The 14,998-nt window shown below is 40.8% G+C and overlaps 1 protein-coding gene across 1 annotated transcript; it reads right to left on the reverse strand.

Moving 5' to 3' along the window:
• Nucleotides 1–4,970: 4,970 nt before the first annotated feature.
• LOC5573265 (cytosolic Fe-S cluster assembly factor NUBP1 homolog) lies at nt 4,971–6,167 on the reverse strand. The gene has a single exon (XM_021851511.1). The coding sequence runs from the start codon at nt 5,991–5,993 to the stop codon at nt 5,034–5,036; it is 960 nt and encodes a 319-aa protein (XP_021707203.1). The 5' UTR covers nt 5,994–6,167; the 3' UTR covers nt 4,971–5,033.
• Between the last annotated feature and the right edge of the window lie 8,831 nt (nt 6,168–14,998).

Below are 14,998 nucleotides of genomic sequence, written 5' to 3' on the forward strand. Positions count from 1 at the left end.
CTTCCGATAGCTTGGAGAATATCTTCTCAATACCGTAAAACGGGGCGAAAAGAAACAAAGCGACCTTCAGTTAAAAATGTGAATATTATGTAATGATAACCTTTGAAAACCTACTGAAATACTTTTTTCCCATTAGTTGAAAAGCAACAGAGTACCGCTAGACTATTTTCAAATTAAAAATTTTGCTACATTTCTCATTAAAAAATTGAGAGGAAAATATCGAAATCTCAATCATTTTTGATAGCTTGAAACATCCGCCATTTTTGCTGATTTCAAAAATGATCGAAAATTGATCTTATTTTTTAAAAAAATATTTTTTTTTTCTTCACTAAGTAAATACATGTTGATATTTCTTCTAGATGCACTTAAAAATGTGTTTATTTTTCCATTAAAATGAAAAAAGTATTGATATTTACTGAACAGCGTTTCTATTCGCCCCATTGCGGGGTGGATAGAAACATACAACATTTTCATAAATCTTTGTACGATATAATTTTTATTTTTTTTTAGACCCCAACTTAGCAAAGGAAGACGCGACCCATATTTAAGGCTAATAAAATTGGTTTTTATCCGCACGGTTTAAGTTGTACACATTCAAACATGTCGGAAAGTGTTTCTATTCGCCCCATTTTACGGTAGCGCTGAAAATTTCTTCTCCGAAACTTAGAAAGATTCTGCTCCATAGCTTGGAGATCTTCCCTGCCCACTTAAATTAGTTTACGGATTCCTGTAAAATCTCAACAGCTGAACAGTTCGGTGAAATAACTTAACGGAGTACGGTAAATTTTTACAGTAATCGGTGAAAAATCACCGGAATCCGTAAAATTTCGACGGAATTACGGTGTTTTATTTCACCGAACTGTTCAGCTGTTAAGATGACGGTGAAATTCACCGATTTCCGGTAAAATGAGCTTAGTGTGTGAATCTTAGTAATTTTTTTTCGAAAAAGCTTGAGGAACCCCACAGGATCTTGTAAAACGATTTCCTTGAAGAACTTTGTCCTTAAGCATTAAAAGCTTTATCCTAAAAGCTTAGAAAGTTTCTTTTCTGAAACTTGGAAAGTTCTAGGGAGAAACTTTTTTTCCGAAACTAGAAAAAAATCTTAGAATCTAGTAAATAGCCTTTCCTAAAGCTACTTCCCTTATTTCTGGAAAACTTCTTTCCTTAAGCTTGGAAAGTTTTTTCCGTGAATCTTAGAAAGGTTCTTCACTGAAGCTTGGAAAGCTTTTTGGCAGATACATAAAAACCTTGTTCGCTGAAGCTTGGAAAGCTTCTTCGCTGAAGCTTAAAAAGCTTTTTCGATTATGCTTGGAAAACTACTTCACTGACATTTGGAAAGCTTTTCTCCTGAAAAACATCTACGAACTGTTTAGTGGAATCACTTGTAAGTAATTGAAAATTGAACTAAGTACTATTTCATTCAATTCCACTAGAAAGCGTATCCATTGACCGATACCAATGTGATATTATAGCACATTGGACCGATACGTGTATTTCTACCTTTAATATAAAGCCGTCTTCAGTGTCCTGTACTAGGCTCGTCGGTAAAAATACGCGTATCTGTCAGAAGAAACTAACTCTAGTAGAATTAAATAGTATAGTGCTAAATTCTGCTGGAGACTGCAATGATTCTTCCCTGATACTTTGTCCTCGAAGCATGCAAAACTTCATTCCTGAAGCTGGAACGCTTCTTCCCTTGATAACTTTTTTCCTGGAGCAAGCTTTTTTCTGAAGCATGAAATATTGTTTCATAAATCTTAAAAGTTCTTTTACTTATTACTTATTTGGCTTTACATCAATTATCTTGAAAAGCCTCGCCAACAATATTTCGCCAATTCCCTCGGTTCATGGCCGCTTCTCTCCATCCTCGATTGTGACCCACGCTCTCCAGGTCCTGGTGTACCTGGTCAATCCACCTAGCTCGCTGCGCCCCACGCCTTCTTGTTCCGACCGGATTCGTGGCGAACACCATCTTTACAGGGTTGTTGTCCGGCATTTTTGCAACATGCCCTGCCCAGCGTATCCTTCCAGCTTTAGCTACCTTCACGATACTGGGTTCGCCGTAGAGTTGAGCGAGCTCGTGGTTCATCCTTCGCCGCCACACGCCGTTCTCCTGCACGCCGCCGAAGATCGTCCTTAGCACTCGGCGTTCGAAAACCCCAAGAGCTTGCAAGTCCTCCTCGAGCATAGTCCACGCCTCATGCCCATAGAGGACTACCGGTCTTATGAGCGTTTTGTACATCGTGCATATGGTGCGGGGGTTAATCTTTCTTGACCGCAGGTTCTTCTGGAGCCCATAGTAGGCACGACATCCGCTGATGATGCGCCTTCGTATTTCCCGACTAACATTGTTGTCAGCCGTCAACAAGGATCCAAGGTAGACGAACTCGTCCACCACCTCGAAGGTATCCCCGTCTATCGTAACACTGCTTCCTAGGCGGGCCCTGTCGCGCTCAGTTCCGCCAACCAGCATGTACTTTGTTTTCGACGCATTCACCATTAGCCCGACTCTTGTTGCTTCGCGTTTCAAGCGGGTGAACAAATCTGCCACCGTTTCAAATTTTCTCCCAATAATATCCATGTCGTCCGCGAAGCAAACAAATTGTCCGGATCTCGTGAAAATCGTGCCTCGACTGTTAAGTCCGGCTCTCCGCATGACACCTTCAAGCGCAATATTGAACAACAGGCACGAAAGTCCGTCGCCCTGTCGTAGTCCCCGCCGAGACTCGAACGAACTGGAGTGTTCGCCCGAGATCTTCACGCAGTTTTGCACACCGTCCATCGTTGCTCTGATCAATCTTGTGAGCTTCCCGGGAAAGCTGTTCTCGTCCATGATTTTCCATAGCTCTATGCGGTCGATACTATCGTATGCCGCCTTGAAATCGATGAACAAATGGTGCGTAGGGACCTGGTACTCACGGCATTTCTGGAGGATTTGCCGCACGGAAAAGATCTGGTCCGTTGTCGAGCGGCCGTCGATGAAACCTGCTTGATAACTTCCCACGAACTCGTTTGCTATAGGTGATAGACGACGGAAGAGAATCTGGGATAGCACTTTATAGGCGGCGTTTAGGATGGTGATTGCACGATAATTTTCACACTCCAGATTGTCGCCCTTTTTGTAGATAGGGCATATAACGCCTTGCTTCCACTCCTCCGGTAGCTGTTCAGTTTCCCAGATTCTGACTATCAGCCGATGCAGACAAGCGGCCAACCTGTCCGGGCCCATCTTGATGAGTTCGGCTCCGATACCATCCTTGCCAGCGGCTTTGTTGTTCTTGAGCTGTTGAATGGCATCCTTAACTTCCCCCATCGTGGGAGCTGGTTGATTTCCGCTGTCCTGACCTTCTGTGCCTGTGTTCTCTGCGCCATTCAGGTGTTCATCGTAGTGCTGCTTCCACCTTTCGATCACCTCGCGTCCGTCCGTCAAGATGCTCCCATCCTTATCCCGGCACATCTCAGCTCGCGGCACGAAGCCTTTGCGGGATGTGTTGAGCTTCTGATAGAACTTCCGCGTTTCTTGAGAACGGTACAGCAACTCCATCTCTTGGCATTCCACCTCTTCCAGGCGGCGCTTTTTGTCCCGGAATAGGCGGGTTTGCTGTTTCCGCTTCAGTCTGTATCGTTCCACGTTTTGCCACGTATCATGCTGCAGCATTGCAGCCCGCGCTGCATTCTTCTCCTCTAAAACCTCCTGGCACTCCTCGTCGAACCAATCGTTTCTTGAGCTCCGTTCCACATATCCGACAACGCTTTCGGCAGCGTCGTTAATGGCTGCTTTGACTGTCCTCCAGCAGTCCTCAAGAGGGGCCCTATCGAGCTCGCCCTCATCCGGCAACGCTGCCTCAAGATGCTGCGCGTACGCATTGGCGACATCCGGTTGTTTCAGCCGCTCGAGATTGTACCGGGGCGGGCGTCGGTACCGTACATTGTTGATGACGGATAGTTTTGGGCGCAGTTTCACCATCACCAGGTAGTGGTCGGAGTCAATGTTGGCGCCACGATAGGTTCTGACGTCGGTTATGTCGGAGAAGTGCCGTCCATCGATCAAAACGTGGTCGATTTGCGATTCTGTCTGCTGAGGTGATCTCCAGGTGTACCGATACGGGAGGCTGTGCTGGAAATAGGTGCTACGAATGGCCATGTTCTTGGAGGCGGCAAAATCTATCAGTCGTAGGCCGTTCTCGTTCGTCAGCCGGTGGGCGCTGAACTTTCCAATCGTCGGTCTGAGCTCCTCCTCCTGGCCAACCTGAGCGTTCAAATCTCCTATGATGATCTTGACGTCGTGGCTTGGGCAGCGGTCGTACTCGCGTTCGAGCTGCGCGTAAAATGCGTCCTTGTCAAAGTTAAAGTTCTTTTACTGAAACTTGACTGCTTAATCCAACTTTTTATTTTATCACTCAAACGCTTCTCACCAATCTTTTGCTATTTTTGCAACATTTTTTTTTTTTGCATACTACAACCGGGGATTTGCGAAGTAGCTTGACAATCACTGCAGCGCTAATTTGAATACACGAACGAGGGGTAGACGATAAAAGTTTTCAACTATGTCGCTACCAGTCTGGATCGATTCCAAAAATAAAGCACAATTCGTAGAAAGGGGGACATCATCGTCGTCGTCATCGTCGTACTCATCCGGAAGTAGATAAGCGATCGGGAGTGGACGGGTGGCAGAAACCCCTCTCCAATTTGACCGTCACGAGCGAATGGCAAGCGAAGTAAAAAGGCTGACTGCTGGGAAGGGCCAACGATGTTGTTGAACAATTTTGATACATTTCGGATATACGATTCGGAATCGCAATGGACCGGAAGCGGATATGAGCCAATCCTAGATTGGAGTGAAAATAGAGTTATCATAGCGTAAACTGATTTGGGGTCGGAAGGTGGCCTGGAAGGGGTGGTTTTCGATGGAAATTGATACATTATAGCAAATGGACTTCGGTAGTTTTAGGGCCAGCGAGAAGCGAGTCTGTTTTACAAGAATCTTTACATGGAAATTTATATAACGATAAAATGGGTATTAAAAACCACACTTACTTGTCGAAGAAATCCTGCACCTTGGCTACAATCTGGTGCAGCGCAATTACCGTTGGACTTTTGGAATGCTCCGTTATGAAATCTTTCCCTTCGTCGCAGCACTTGGCCAATCTCGGATCCAGCGGCAACTTACCCAGATAGGCAACTTCCATCTCTTCACACATCTTCTCCGCGCCTCCCGTCTTGGCTGGAAATATGTCCGACTCTGTCGTGCACTTGGGGCACACAAATACCGACATATTCTCCACCACTCCTACCACCGGAATTCCCATCTTCTTGCAGAACGTAATTTCTTTCCGCACATCTAGCAGGGCCACTTCCTGAGGTGTCGTCACAAGCACCGCTCCCCAGTTTCCGTCTGTCTCTTTCAGGAACGTGGTCGCCGACAGGTGCTCATCGGACGTTCCCGGTGGCGTGTCCAGCACCAAATAATCCAACTGTCCCCAATCGACCTCGGTCAAAAACTGCCGAATCATGCCGTTCTTCTTCGGACCACGCCAAATAATCGCATCATCCGGACTTCCCAGCAGAAACCCAATCGACATCAGGCTCAAATTGTCCTCCACATAGACCGGAGACCACCCGGATCCGGACTGATGCACTTGCTCGCCCAGCACTCCCAAAACTCGCGGCTGCGATGGTCCACAAATGTCCACATCCAACACCCCATAGTTACGTTCCGGATTTAGCTGTGCCATCGCTCGACTCAACAGGGCCGTCACCGTACTCTTTCCAACACCTCCTTTCCCCGACAGCACCAGAATCTTATTACGAACCTCCTTCAGCTTTTCCTTCACCAGTGCAATCGAAGGATCCGGTCCCTTCGGACCAGTAGCACATATCTGCTGATTCGGACAGCCGGCACAAGCGGAAGCCTTGCCTGCGTTTTCGCTCTCCGTTCCCGGACAGTGTTCCGGGGCGTCCGCTGGTTTGTTTTCCACTTCCGGTGCACTCATGACTGCACAAAATAACAAGCACCGATTGGGATCTCGGGTGATTCACGTACGAATTTCGCGATAAACTTTTATGTTGCTGGAACAACACTTGTGAATAAACAACAACACCGAACGGAGACGAAAAACGATGAATGAAATCAGCTGTTTTGACTTCGGCAGCCTTCCGAGTTGTCAAAACGGTAAAAGTAGTATAGCGTTTTTCACGGAGAGAAGCACCAGACAGCGCTCGAAATCTTATCGAGGGGCTTACCGAATGTGATTTTTTTGGCGGTTTCAGAGGTCTCTGTATAAATATTTTAAATTCTCGCTTAATTTATTATCTCGCTCTATAAGCCATTAGGTCGTATAAATACACTGAGCAAAAGCTTTTACTTTACCCGAATCCACCTGTCAGTTTATTTTCTTGAGCATTTACTATTCCGGCAGAAATTTAATATCGGATTCTACAAAAAATACCGCAGGATATTCATCTATAATTTCTTTCAGAATTATCGTGGGGATGACTTCAAAAACATCCCAAGAGTTCGCCAATAAATTTCTGTAGACTCTACTCCAGATAATTGTTCTACCAGAAAGATACATTATTATACAAATTACACTAAAATTCAGTCTGAAAATCTTTTAAGGATTAATAAATGCGTCAATTTTCATAGTATTCCTGAAAAATTAATTCAGAATTGTCCTAAGTATGTTCCTTCTTTCTCACAGAATATCAATGAATTCTGGATTCTTTCAGAGCACACCTTTCAACTTCTAGCCACCATTTCTACATTCTAGAGATTTTCAGCATGCTTAATGGAATTTCTGGAGATAATTTTTGAGAGATTACCACGAAAATCTTTAAATATTTTATGAAGTGAATTTTATTTAAAAGAAAGACTAACAATTTAAAACTTTTTTTAAAAACACCAACACGTTAATGCTTTCAGTGGACGGTTTGTCCTTTGAAGGAAGCACCACACTAGATAACAGACTGGCATGCAACACCCAGTCGTACAACCGAAATACGTTCCTGACGAAAAGTTTTAAGACAATAAGCCCAAATTAAAGAAATCATTGGAAGAATTACTACCAGAGGATCTCCAGAAGAATCCTTGTAGTATCTTTAAAGGAACGAACTCTATCTCATTCACTGGAGACCATCCAGAAACTTAAAAAAAACCTCTCGATGCAAATTCAAGACTGCTCCGAAAGAATTTGTAGAGCGATTACTGAGAATTTCATTGGAAACATGATCTAGAATCTCTAAAAGGTTCCTGGAAAATTCCAAACAAGATTTATATCGAGATAACCAGTAGTTTAGCTGAGAGGAAGATATTTATGATGAATTTTTGCTAAATATGTGGTTGACTCTGACGAAATTATCAGACGTTAACGTTAATTAACCTATAGATTTTGATTAAGATTTTTGGTAGACATCTATATTACGATGTTGAAGTTCGAACGAAGAACACACTCGGATGCCAATGGCTTTTAGAACAAGATCATAAGTTATGCGAGAAATTCAACTTTTATTTAAGTTTCAATTTGGATTGAATTAGAATTTAATCGACGGTTTCAACATGCTTACTGTCTCCATACAAAATTCTTCTTTTGTCTTATTTATATGGCAAAACACAATACTTTTCTAAACCATCAAAAAATAACTTTTGAACATCAATAGTATTATGAACTTTGTTGATAAGCATTTTAACACGAGGAGTTTGAGTTCCGTGGCAAATTAAGAGAATCAATACACCATACAAGCTACACGCAGAGAAATATATTGTAAATTCAAAGGAATTACGCATAGATTCAACAAAAAATATTTTTGACTCACGGCTTACCAGCAAATTTCTTTAATTCAATATGTATGCTTCTTTGAAACTATAAACACTATTTTTATTTCTAAAAATGCATAAAATCAACGAGCTGTCAAAAACAATACATAATTATTGTTGAAACAAAAAATACGATTTGTTGATTCTATATTATGTATGCATTAGTTCAAAAAAGGCAGCCGTATTGAAACAAAACAAAACATGTTTTATTTCAACAGTAATATATTTTTGTTTTAACAAATTATTCCATTGAATTGAAAAGCGGTTTTACTGGGTTTGGGGTCGTTTCGTGAATCATGTTGAATAAAAGTAAAGATTAACCGAAGCCACACCTCAAATCTTCAAGAGCACAAATCATGGAAATTCAGAAAAGCCTTCCAGGTTGAATATCGTCTGCTTATCTAGATTTGTGCTCTTGAAAATTTAAGGTGTGACTCCGATTTATCTTCACCTTGAAAACAAAAATATAGCTTTTATACATTGTTTATTACGTTCATCAAGTTACAACATCTTAGATACAACTTTTCTTCTACCTTATGCAAATCAATAGTACATGTTTCTAAATATTCTATATCGATGAAAACAGTTCTAATCATCGTTTTATAAACTTCATATGATTGAAAATGGTTATTGAAGCAACGTGAGTGAATGTTATGACATACCATTACTAACTTTTCGTCGTTATCCAGTATTATGTCTTCCAATTCATATATGCTTGCTAAATCATTCTGCCGTATATAGAAAACAGTGTTTCTAGCGAATTCTAATCCATGTTTAATAAACTTATCGACGTATTTCACTGCGTTATTGTCAATTTTACAATCATTTAGAAGCTGTACGTATTCAGTTTTAAGATGCATTATAGATAATTTTGAACTCGATAAATCAATTGACGGGGGAATAAACGAATTATTAAACAAGTTGAAAGCAAATTTTAAACTTGCCTTAATTCCAAGCGATTTGCATAAATTGATTTTGTTATTATTCACTCGGCTGTATTGCTTGGCTTCTCGATGTTTCGCCTCTCCTCTCATAGTCCATTGATGACGAGGTGTACCTGAGCACAGAATGAATGTTGCATAATGAACAAGGTTGTGGTGTTTTGGCTTCAATTTATCATTGAAAAGTGTGATATATTGTGCATGGTGAGTGCTTACAAGTTTTCTCAAGATATTCAAATCCTGTACAGAAATTTCTCGTAGCATCAATATGTGGCATATTTTGAGCAATATGCAAAAATGATTCCACACTGGATCATCTTCTGGTACTAAGTTTCCTATGATGAGTGGTAAAAAAGTAACCAAAGTTTTTATTTCACTTGCAGTCATTTTTACCTTACATTTTGAAATATTTATATCTTTTATATCATCAGGAATGTTAGATGAGTTAAGTTTTCCGAAAACGAACAAGTTTTTTCTATAGTTTAAATCGTCTAGAGAGAAATATTTTTTAGTTTTTATAAAATAGTTAAAATAGTGTCCTAATCCGTATACGCATACTCCTTCCCAGAGGTCATGCATCATATCAAAGTAGACGTTATGAACTACGTGGAAAGATGGAATTTGGTTAAAAATACTGTTACTTTTAACGCCCGTCAGCGATACTTCATCCTTAAGTAAATCCTCTTGATAATTGTCAACCGTTCGGAAACTATCTTCGTATTCAATTGTATCATATTCTCTTTGTTCTCGATTTCGCTTACAAAGCCTACAATAATAATTTGCTCGTGCAGATTCTACTAAATCAAGAATCCCTGATAGTCCTAAATTATCTCCAGTGATGTTTCCTACCATGAAATAAACATTTACTTTTTCTCCATTGTATGTGATTTCGAGACCTTTTGTTTCCAACTTAATAAGAGCGTTTACCAAATTACTGAATAATTGTTCATTATCGTACTCTTTTCTGTCTTCTGATAACACGTAGCTGACAACATGTATGTTCTCTAACTTTGTCAAGACATTGGCAGGCATGCACGGAATGTAGCAGTAAATTCCACATACTGAAGTACGGGCTGCATGAGGTGACACGGTATCGGTGGTAGTAAAATCATCAAAGAACAGGTTAAGGGGAATGACGAGCCTCGAACCTAAACCTATAGTCCTTGTTTTCCAAACACTACCATCCAGTATGGTTCGAATAATGCCATCGCTAGAAGGAGTGATATTGTTCATCACGGTACTCATAACTCCTTTCGATTCTAAGTACTTCCTTAAAGTAAACTCCAGTGGTAAAATAATTCCTACAATAAATTAATGAATTATAAATCAAAACAAATGAGGACATTCAAAAACATTACCTGTGACGGGATTGCTGTCCATCATCTGTTCGTTATGCACAATACCAGGCTGAAGTTCATTACTAATGACAAATTCCTTAGGATCGACGAATAGGTCAAGCTCTTTCAGTTTCGCCAGGTACTTATACTCTGAGTCTAGTGCATTTACTGATGAAAGCATTTTATTAAAAACAATTTTACCTTCCTCAGTTAGTAAACCGAGTGATCGCATAACGTCAATCGCTTTAGAAAATGGATCAATAATTTTCAATTTGATATCCTTTTGAATATCAAAGACAGTTTTTCTAGGAACTGTGTTTGCATTTAAATATTTGAGGTTGAAGTCTATAGATGCATGTTGCATTTGCTGAATAAGAGCATCCAACTCGGTCGTACACAGCAGATCTTCAAGTCGTTGAGTTGGGTCATTCACTGACATGGGTTCTGGTGTACCTAGTGTATGGGAAATTTGTTCTTGGTCGGTGGCTAGATGATAATTTTCGGCATACGCTGTAGTGGAATCGTTCAACATGGAAAAGGGTATATCTTCAGGATTGTTTGCTTTAATATTTGATGCTTCGCTGAAATGTGTTTTTAGATGACGATAGAATGAACATTTAACGTTGAACTTTCTGGTACATTCTCCTACGTTGCATTCATATACTTTTAGATTTCCATGGTATTTGCTCAAGTGATCATGTAGCCTTTGAAGCGAAACATTCTTCCAAGTACACCGTGGTGCCATGCAGTGAATCATTTTGCTGAACAATTATTCCGAATTGTAGAGCAAAGGGCAGCGATATGGATTTGATCCGATGGAACATCAAAATCGTAGAGAAACGCAGCTAGCAGATTCCAGATCGAAGATGAATGTCGGGGAAACTCGATGTCGTAGGTTTTATACAGCTTCAAACAAACATCAAGTGCTTTTTGTAGATTTGGCAGCTTGTATGCAACTACGTTGTTCCACACCGAAAACCCTTCGGGGCGATTCAGGTTACTTCCATGAATCACGACAAAAGGCGTCGGTTCAATGCCTTTCTCACGACAGGAATTGAAGCATTTGGCCAATATTGTCCGTAGTTCCGTCAAACTATCAATCTGGATTATCACGCTATCACGAGACTCTACGATTGACGGCTTCCAACGTCGCTTTTGTGACAACGTCAACACAGGACTTGGGAGTATGTGGGCCAACAGTAATACTGTTAGGAAGCCTTGACCATCTAGAAAAATATGTTATTAGCATTTGTTGTTAGTCGAATGTTCATAAAATATACCACAAGTCGTTTCCGGAGTTTTCAGCTGATTGATGAGCGCCTTCCCCTCTGAATCGTTGACTTCAATCTCCAGTATTGGAAGAAGACCCGAAACGAACTGCTCCCAACGATCAAAGAGTAATTTTTCCTTGTCTGGATATCGTTGCTGGAAGTCTATCTGTACCAGCTGATAAGCTTGGTGATTACGGAATACAGAATAATCCGAAAGAATAGATGCTGTAGTCTTACTGTTGTTCTTTGATAGTTCAAATGCTCTCAATCTGGATGTTTGCTTCCACTTATTTTTCAGCTCCTCCCATTCATCCTGATTATGAACGATCCACTTTTTGATCTGCTGATAATCTGCAACTAAAATAAAACTATTTAATATTAGTTTGTTTTAACAAATGAAGCCACGTACTATGTTCGTCAGATATATCTGCTGCAGATTGAGTCGCTACGCTTCCGGATGCTGTTGGTTGAAGATCATATACAACCGCCGGTTTGTAATTGATGTTACGATCGTACAATTTTCCTCTAGCCTGCTTCCTGAGCTTGATCTTTTGTCCAACGCTATTAGTACTCCACGGTGATTGATACCATACTTCCTGTTGAAAAATGAAATCGTATCTATCGTATATTCCGCGCTGTATTGAAAATACCTACCTTCGGCTCACTTGGAAATAACTTGGACAACTCGATCGATCGTTGTTCCAATTCCGATGAGGTTAGTTTCGAAAATCGGTCTTTAAACTCGTCGACTACTATCTGCGTGATAGTTTTTTTGTCAGTTCTGGTCAGAAACGGCGTTTTATCGTATTTATTCAATATCGCTTGGCCTTTGGCTGACCCCTGAAGCAAGTACGTAGCTGTACACTTGTCTCTAGATATTTCGACGAAACTGGCTGGTTGAGCTGGCGCTGGGGAACTTTCAGTTGTCGACAAGAGTGGGAGATTCTGTGAAGGAAAAACTTAGTATTATTAAAAATTTACAAAGCACCGAGGAAATTACCTGCTGTTTTCGCCAAATGTTCAAACCGTGGATGAATTTCGTCCTTTCTGCTAGGAATGGCTGGGGAATCAGCTCTTCCACCTCCTTCCGCTCAATAATTTGTAGCGTTTCTATCGTATACTGATTAGCTGAAAAACACTTAAATGTGAGGTAAAACCTAAATTAAATACTCTAAGCTTACCTAAAAACGCGTTAATAACTGCATCCGATAATCCAAAACTCTCAAGAATTCGCAAAAACTCGGCTGTTTCCTCGTCGAGGCTTTCAACCTCCAGCTCTTCAATTTTTTCTTCCGCGTTCGACATTTCTCATTTATTTCGCAAACACAAAATGGCTGCTCTCGTGAGTTAGTCAGACACACCGAAACAAAATTTTAGATTCAATGCATCAACATTTTTGGAACAAAAAAGGAATTTGTAGAATCTACAATATTATATTGTAGAAGCGATATTCATTATGAGTTGAAATGAAAATTGAGATGGAACATTTGTTTCGATAAAGGAATTTGTTGATTCAAAAATATTATTATATAGAAGTTAATAAATATTTAGTTTGATTCAATATGGATAAAAAAGGTTGATTCTAATCTTCGCGTTTTTTATTTTAACCTAGCATAATTATTCTGCGTGTAGCAAAGCAGAAATCGTGAAATTCTGCATTTTCAACAGGCAATATCTCAAAAAAATAGACGTGTTATATTTTCGGAAACGGCGATACATTCAGCAACGCTACTTTAAGTGAATAGCGGTGTTTTGATGCTTGAGACAAACAATTTTGTATGATATGGGCCTTCCTCATTTAAACTGTGTTTCGGAATTATTAGAGGAATTTCTAAAGAAAAAAGTACTGCTGAAGAAAAAAGTGCCTGCCAAAGTTGCACGTTTTGTATGGAAATCGACATGCACTGCAATTATTCATAAGAGCACTGTAAGTCAAAAATATAAGTTCAGAAACAAAATCATGGTCCTAATAATGAGGAATACTAACAAACCTTCACATTATGTCAAATTTAAAATTAAATGTACTTTACTCATCTCCTATCTATCTATCTATATAAATAAAAATTCAATGGTGTTTGTCACGAAATGGCGTAAAAAGTTTTCAACAGATTCACACATTTTTTCATAATTACCTTCATTAAGGGCTGCAACGTGTTCGTGCATCAAAAAATAATAAATCTCTGGAATATGTAGTTGGAAAAGCAGGAAAAAACTAATCTGTCATTTTGTATGGAAGATTGCATGTCATTTATCAACGGCCTATTTGAGGGCAGACCAACGTTTGCCGGAACCACTAGTTTGAAATATTTCTAAACAGTTAGCTTTGAACGCATATAAACATCATCAAAGAATATTGTACCTAAACAATCTGATAATTTCCTTGTACGGGGAGAATAAAAGGAATAAGCTTCAATTTTATATCTAGGACCCCTTAGTAGAAAAGGGCTGCTGGAAATTCAAAATTTATCAACTCTGAATAAAGAATACATTTCTGAATTTCGTGTGGAATTCCTGGCAGATAAAAAAAAATAGTGGTTTTAGTGACAAAAAGAAGAAAAGTGGATTGCAAGCAGAAAAAAAATATTAAAAGGCAATTAAGAGATACCAAACAAGAACTGTACGAGGGTGAAAGATGGAAGGACATCATAACGTCACCGGATTTAATTGCAAGAGATGCCAGCGACCCGACTCCGCAGACGAACAGATGGTCGCATGCGATATATGCCAAGAGTGGGAGCATTTCAACTGCGCTGGCGTCGACGGAAGTATAAAGGATCACCCGTATGTATGCAGTATGTGCAAGCCGAAGAAAACCGGTACTAAAGCCAAAGAGTCGTTGAAACCGCCGGAGAAGAATGACAAGAAGTCGTCGAGGACATCGTCGAAAAAGGCAGGCACGAAAGCAAACCCAGCGCCTTCCAGCGCGAGTTCCGCTACTCGGATGACCATGCTGGAAGCGCAAATGAAACTTATTGAGGAGCAGGAATTACAGCAGAAGCAGGATCTAGAGGTGGAAGAGGAATTGAAGAAGCGTGAAATGGAAGCGGCCCAACGGCATCTAGAGGAGAAAAGGAAGCTTTTGGATGAGGAAAACCGTTTGCGCGAGTTGAAGCTACGAGAGGAGAAAGAGATCCTAGAGAAGCGTAAAGTTATGAGGCAGCAATCGATGGAAAAGAAGAACGAACTTTTAAAGCAGATGTCCGAATGCAGCAGCAAGTCCGGTTCGAACGTAGATTCGATCGAGAAAGTGTCATCGTGGCTGGCAAAACAAGAGGACCTTCCACCAAACTCCGAGGCACACGTTCAGCCAAGTATGCCGTTCCCCACGCTGACACAAACAGCTGCCAGCACATCAATGCAACCACCAAATGCAATTAGTTCGTCAGTTCCCGGTCAGATGTCCGTTTTTGCAACTGTGCCGAACTGTTCCATGCCGCCGGCGAGATTTCCCACCTTTCCGCCAGCAGTTCAATCCAACGTTCCCATGCTTCACACGCCGCCTATTCCGGCCCATTCGTCACAGTCTCCGCTGATACCCGTTTCAACAGCTACCGTACATGTGTCTCAGCCGGTACGAAGCGTTTTTCCTCCTCTCGTTCAACCAACCGGATTGATGTCGGCGCTGAATCAGCAACC

Source organism: Aedes aegypti, chromosome 3 (assembly GCF_002204515.2).
Source record: "Aedes aegypti strain LVP_AGWG chromosome 3, AaegL5.0 Primary Assembly, whole genome shotgun sequence".
Lineage (NCBI taxonomy): Eukaryota > Metazoa > Arthropoda > Insecta > Diptera > Culicidae > Aedes > Aedes aegypti.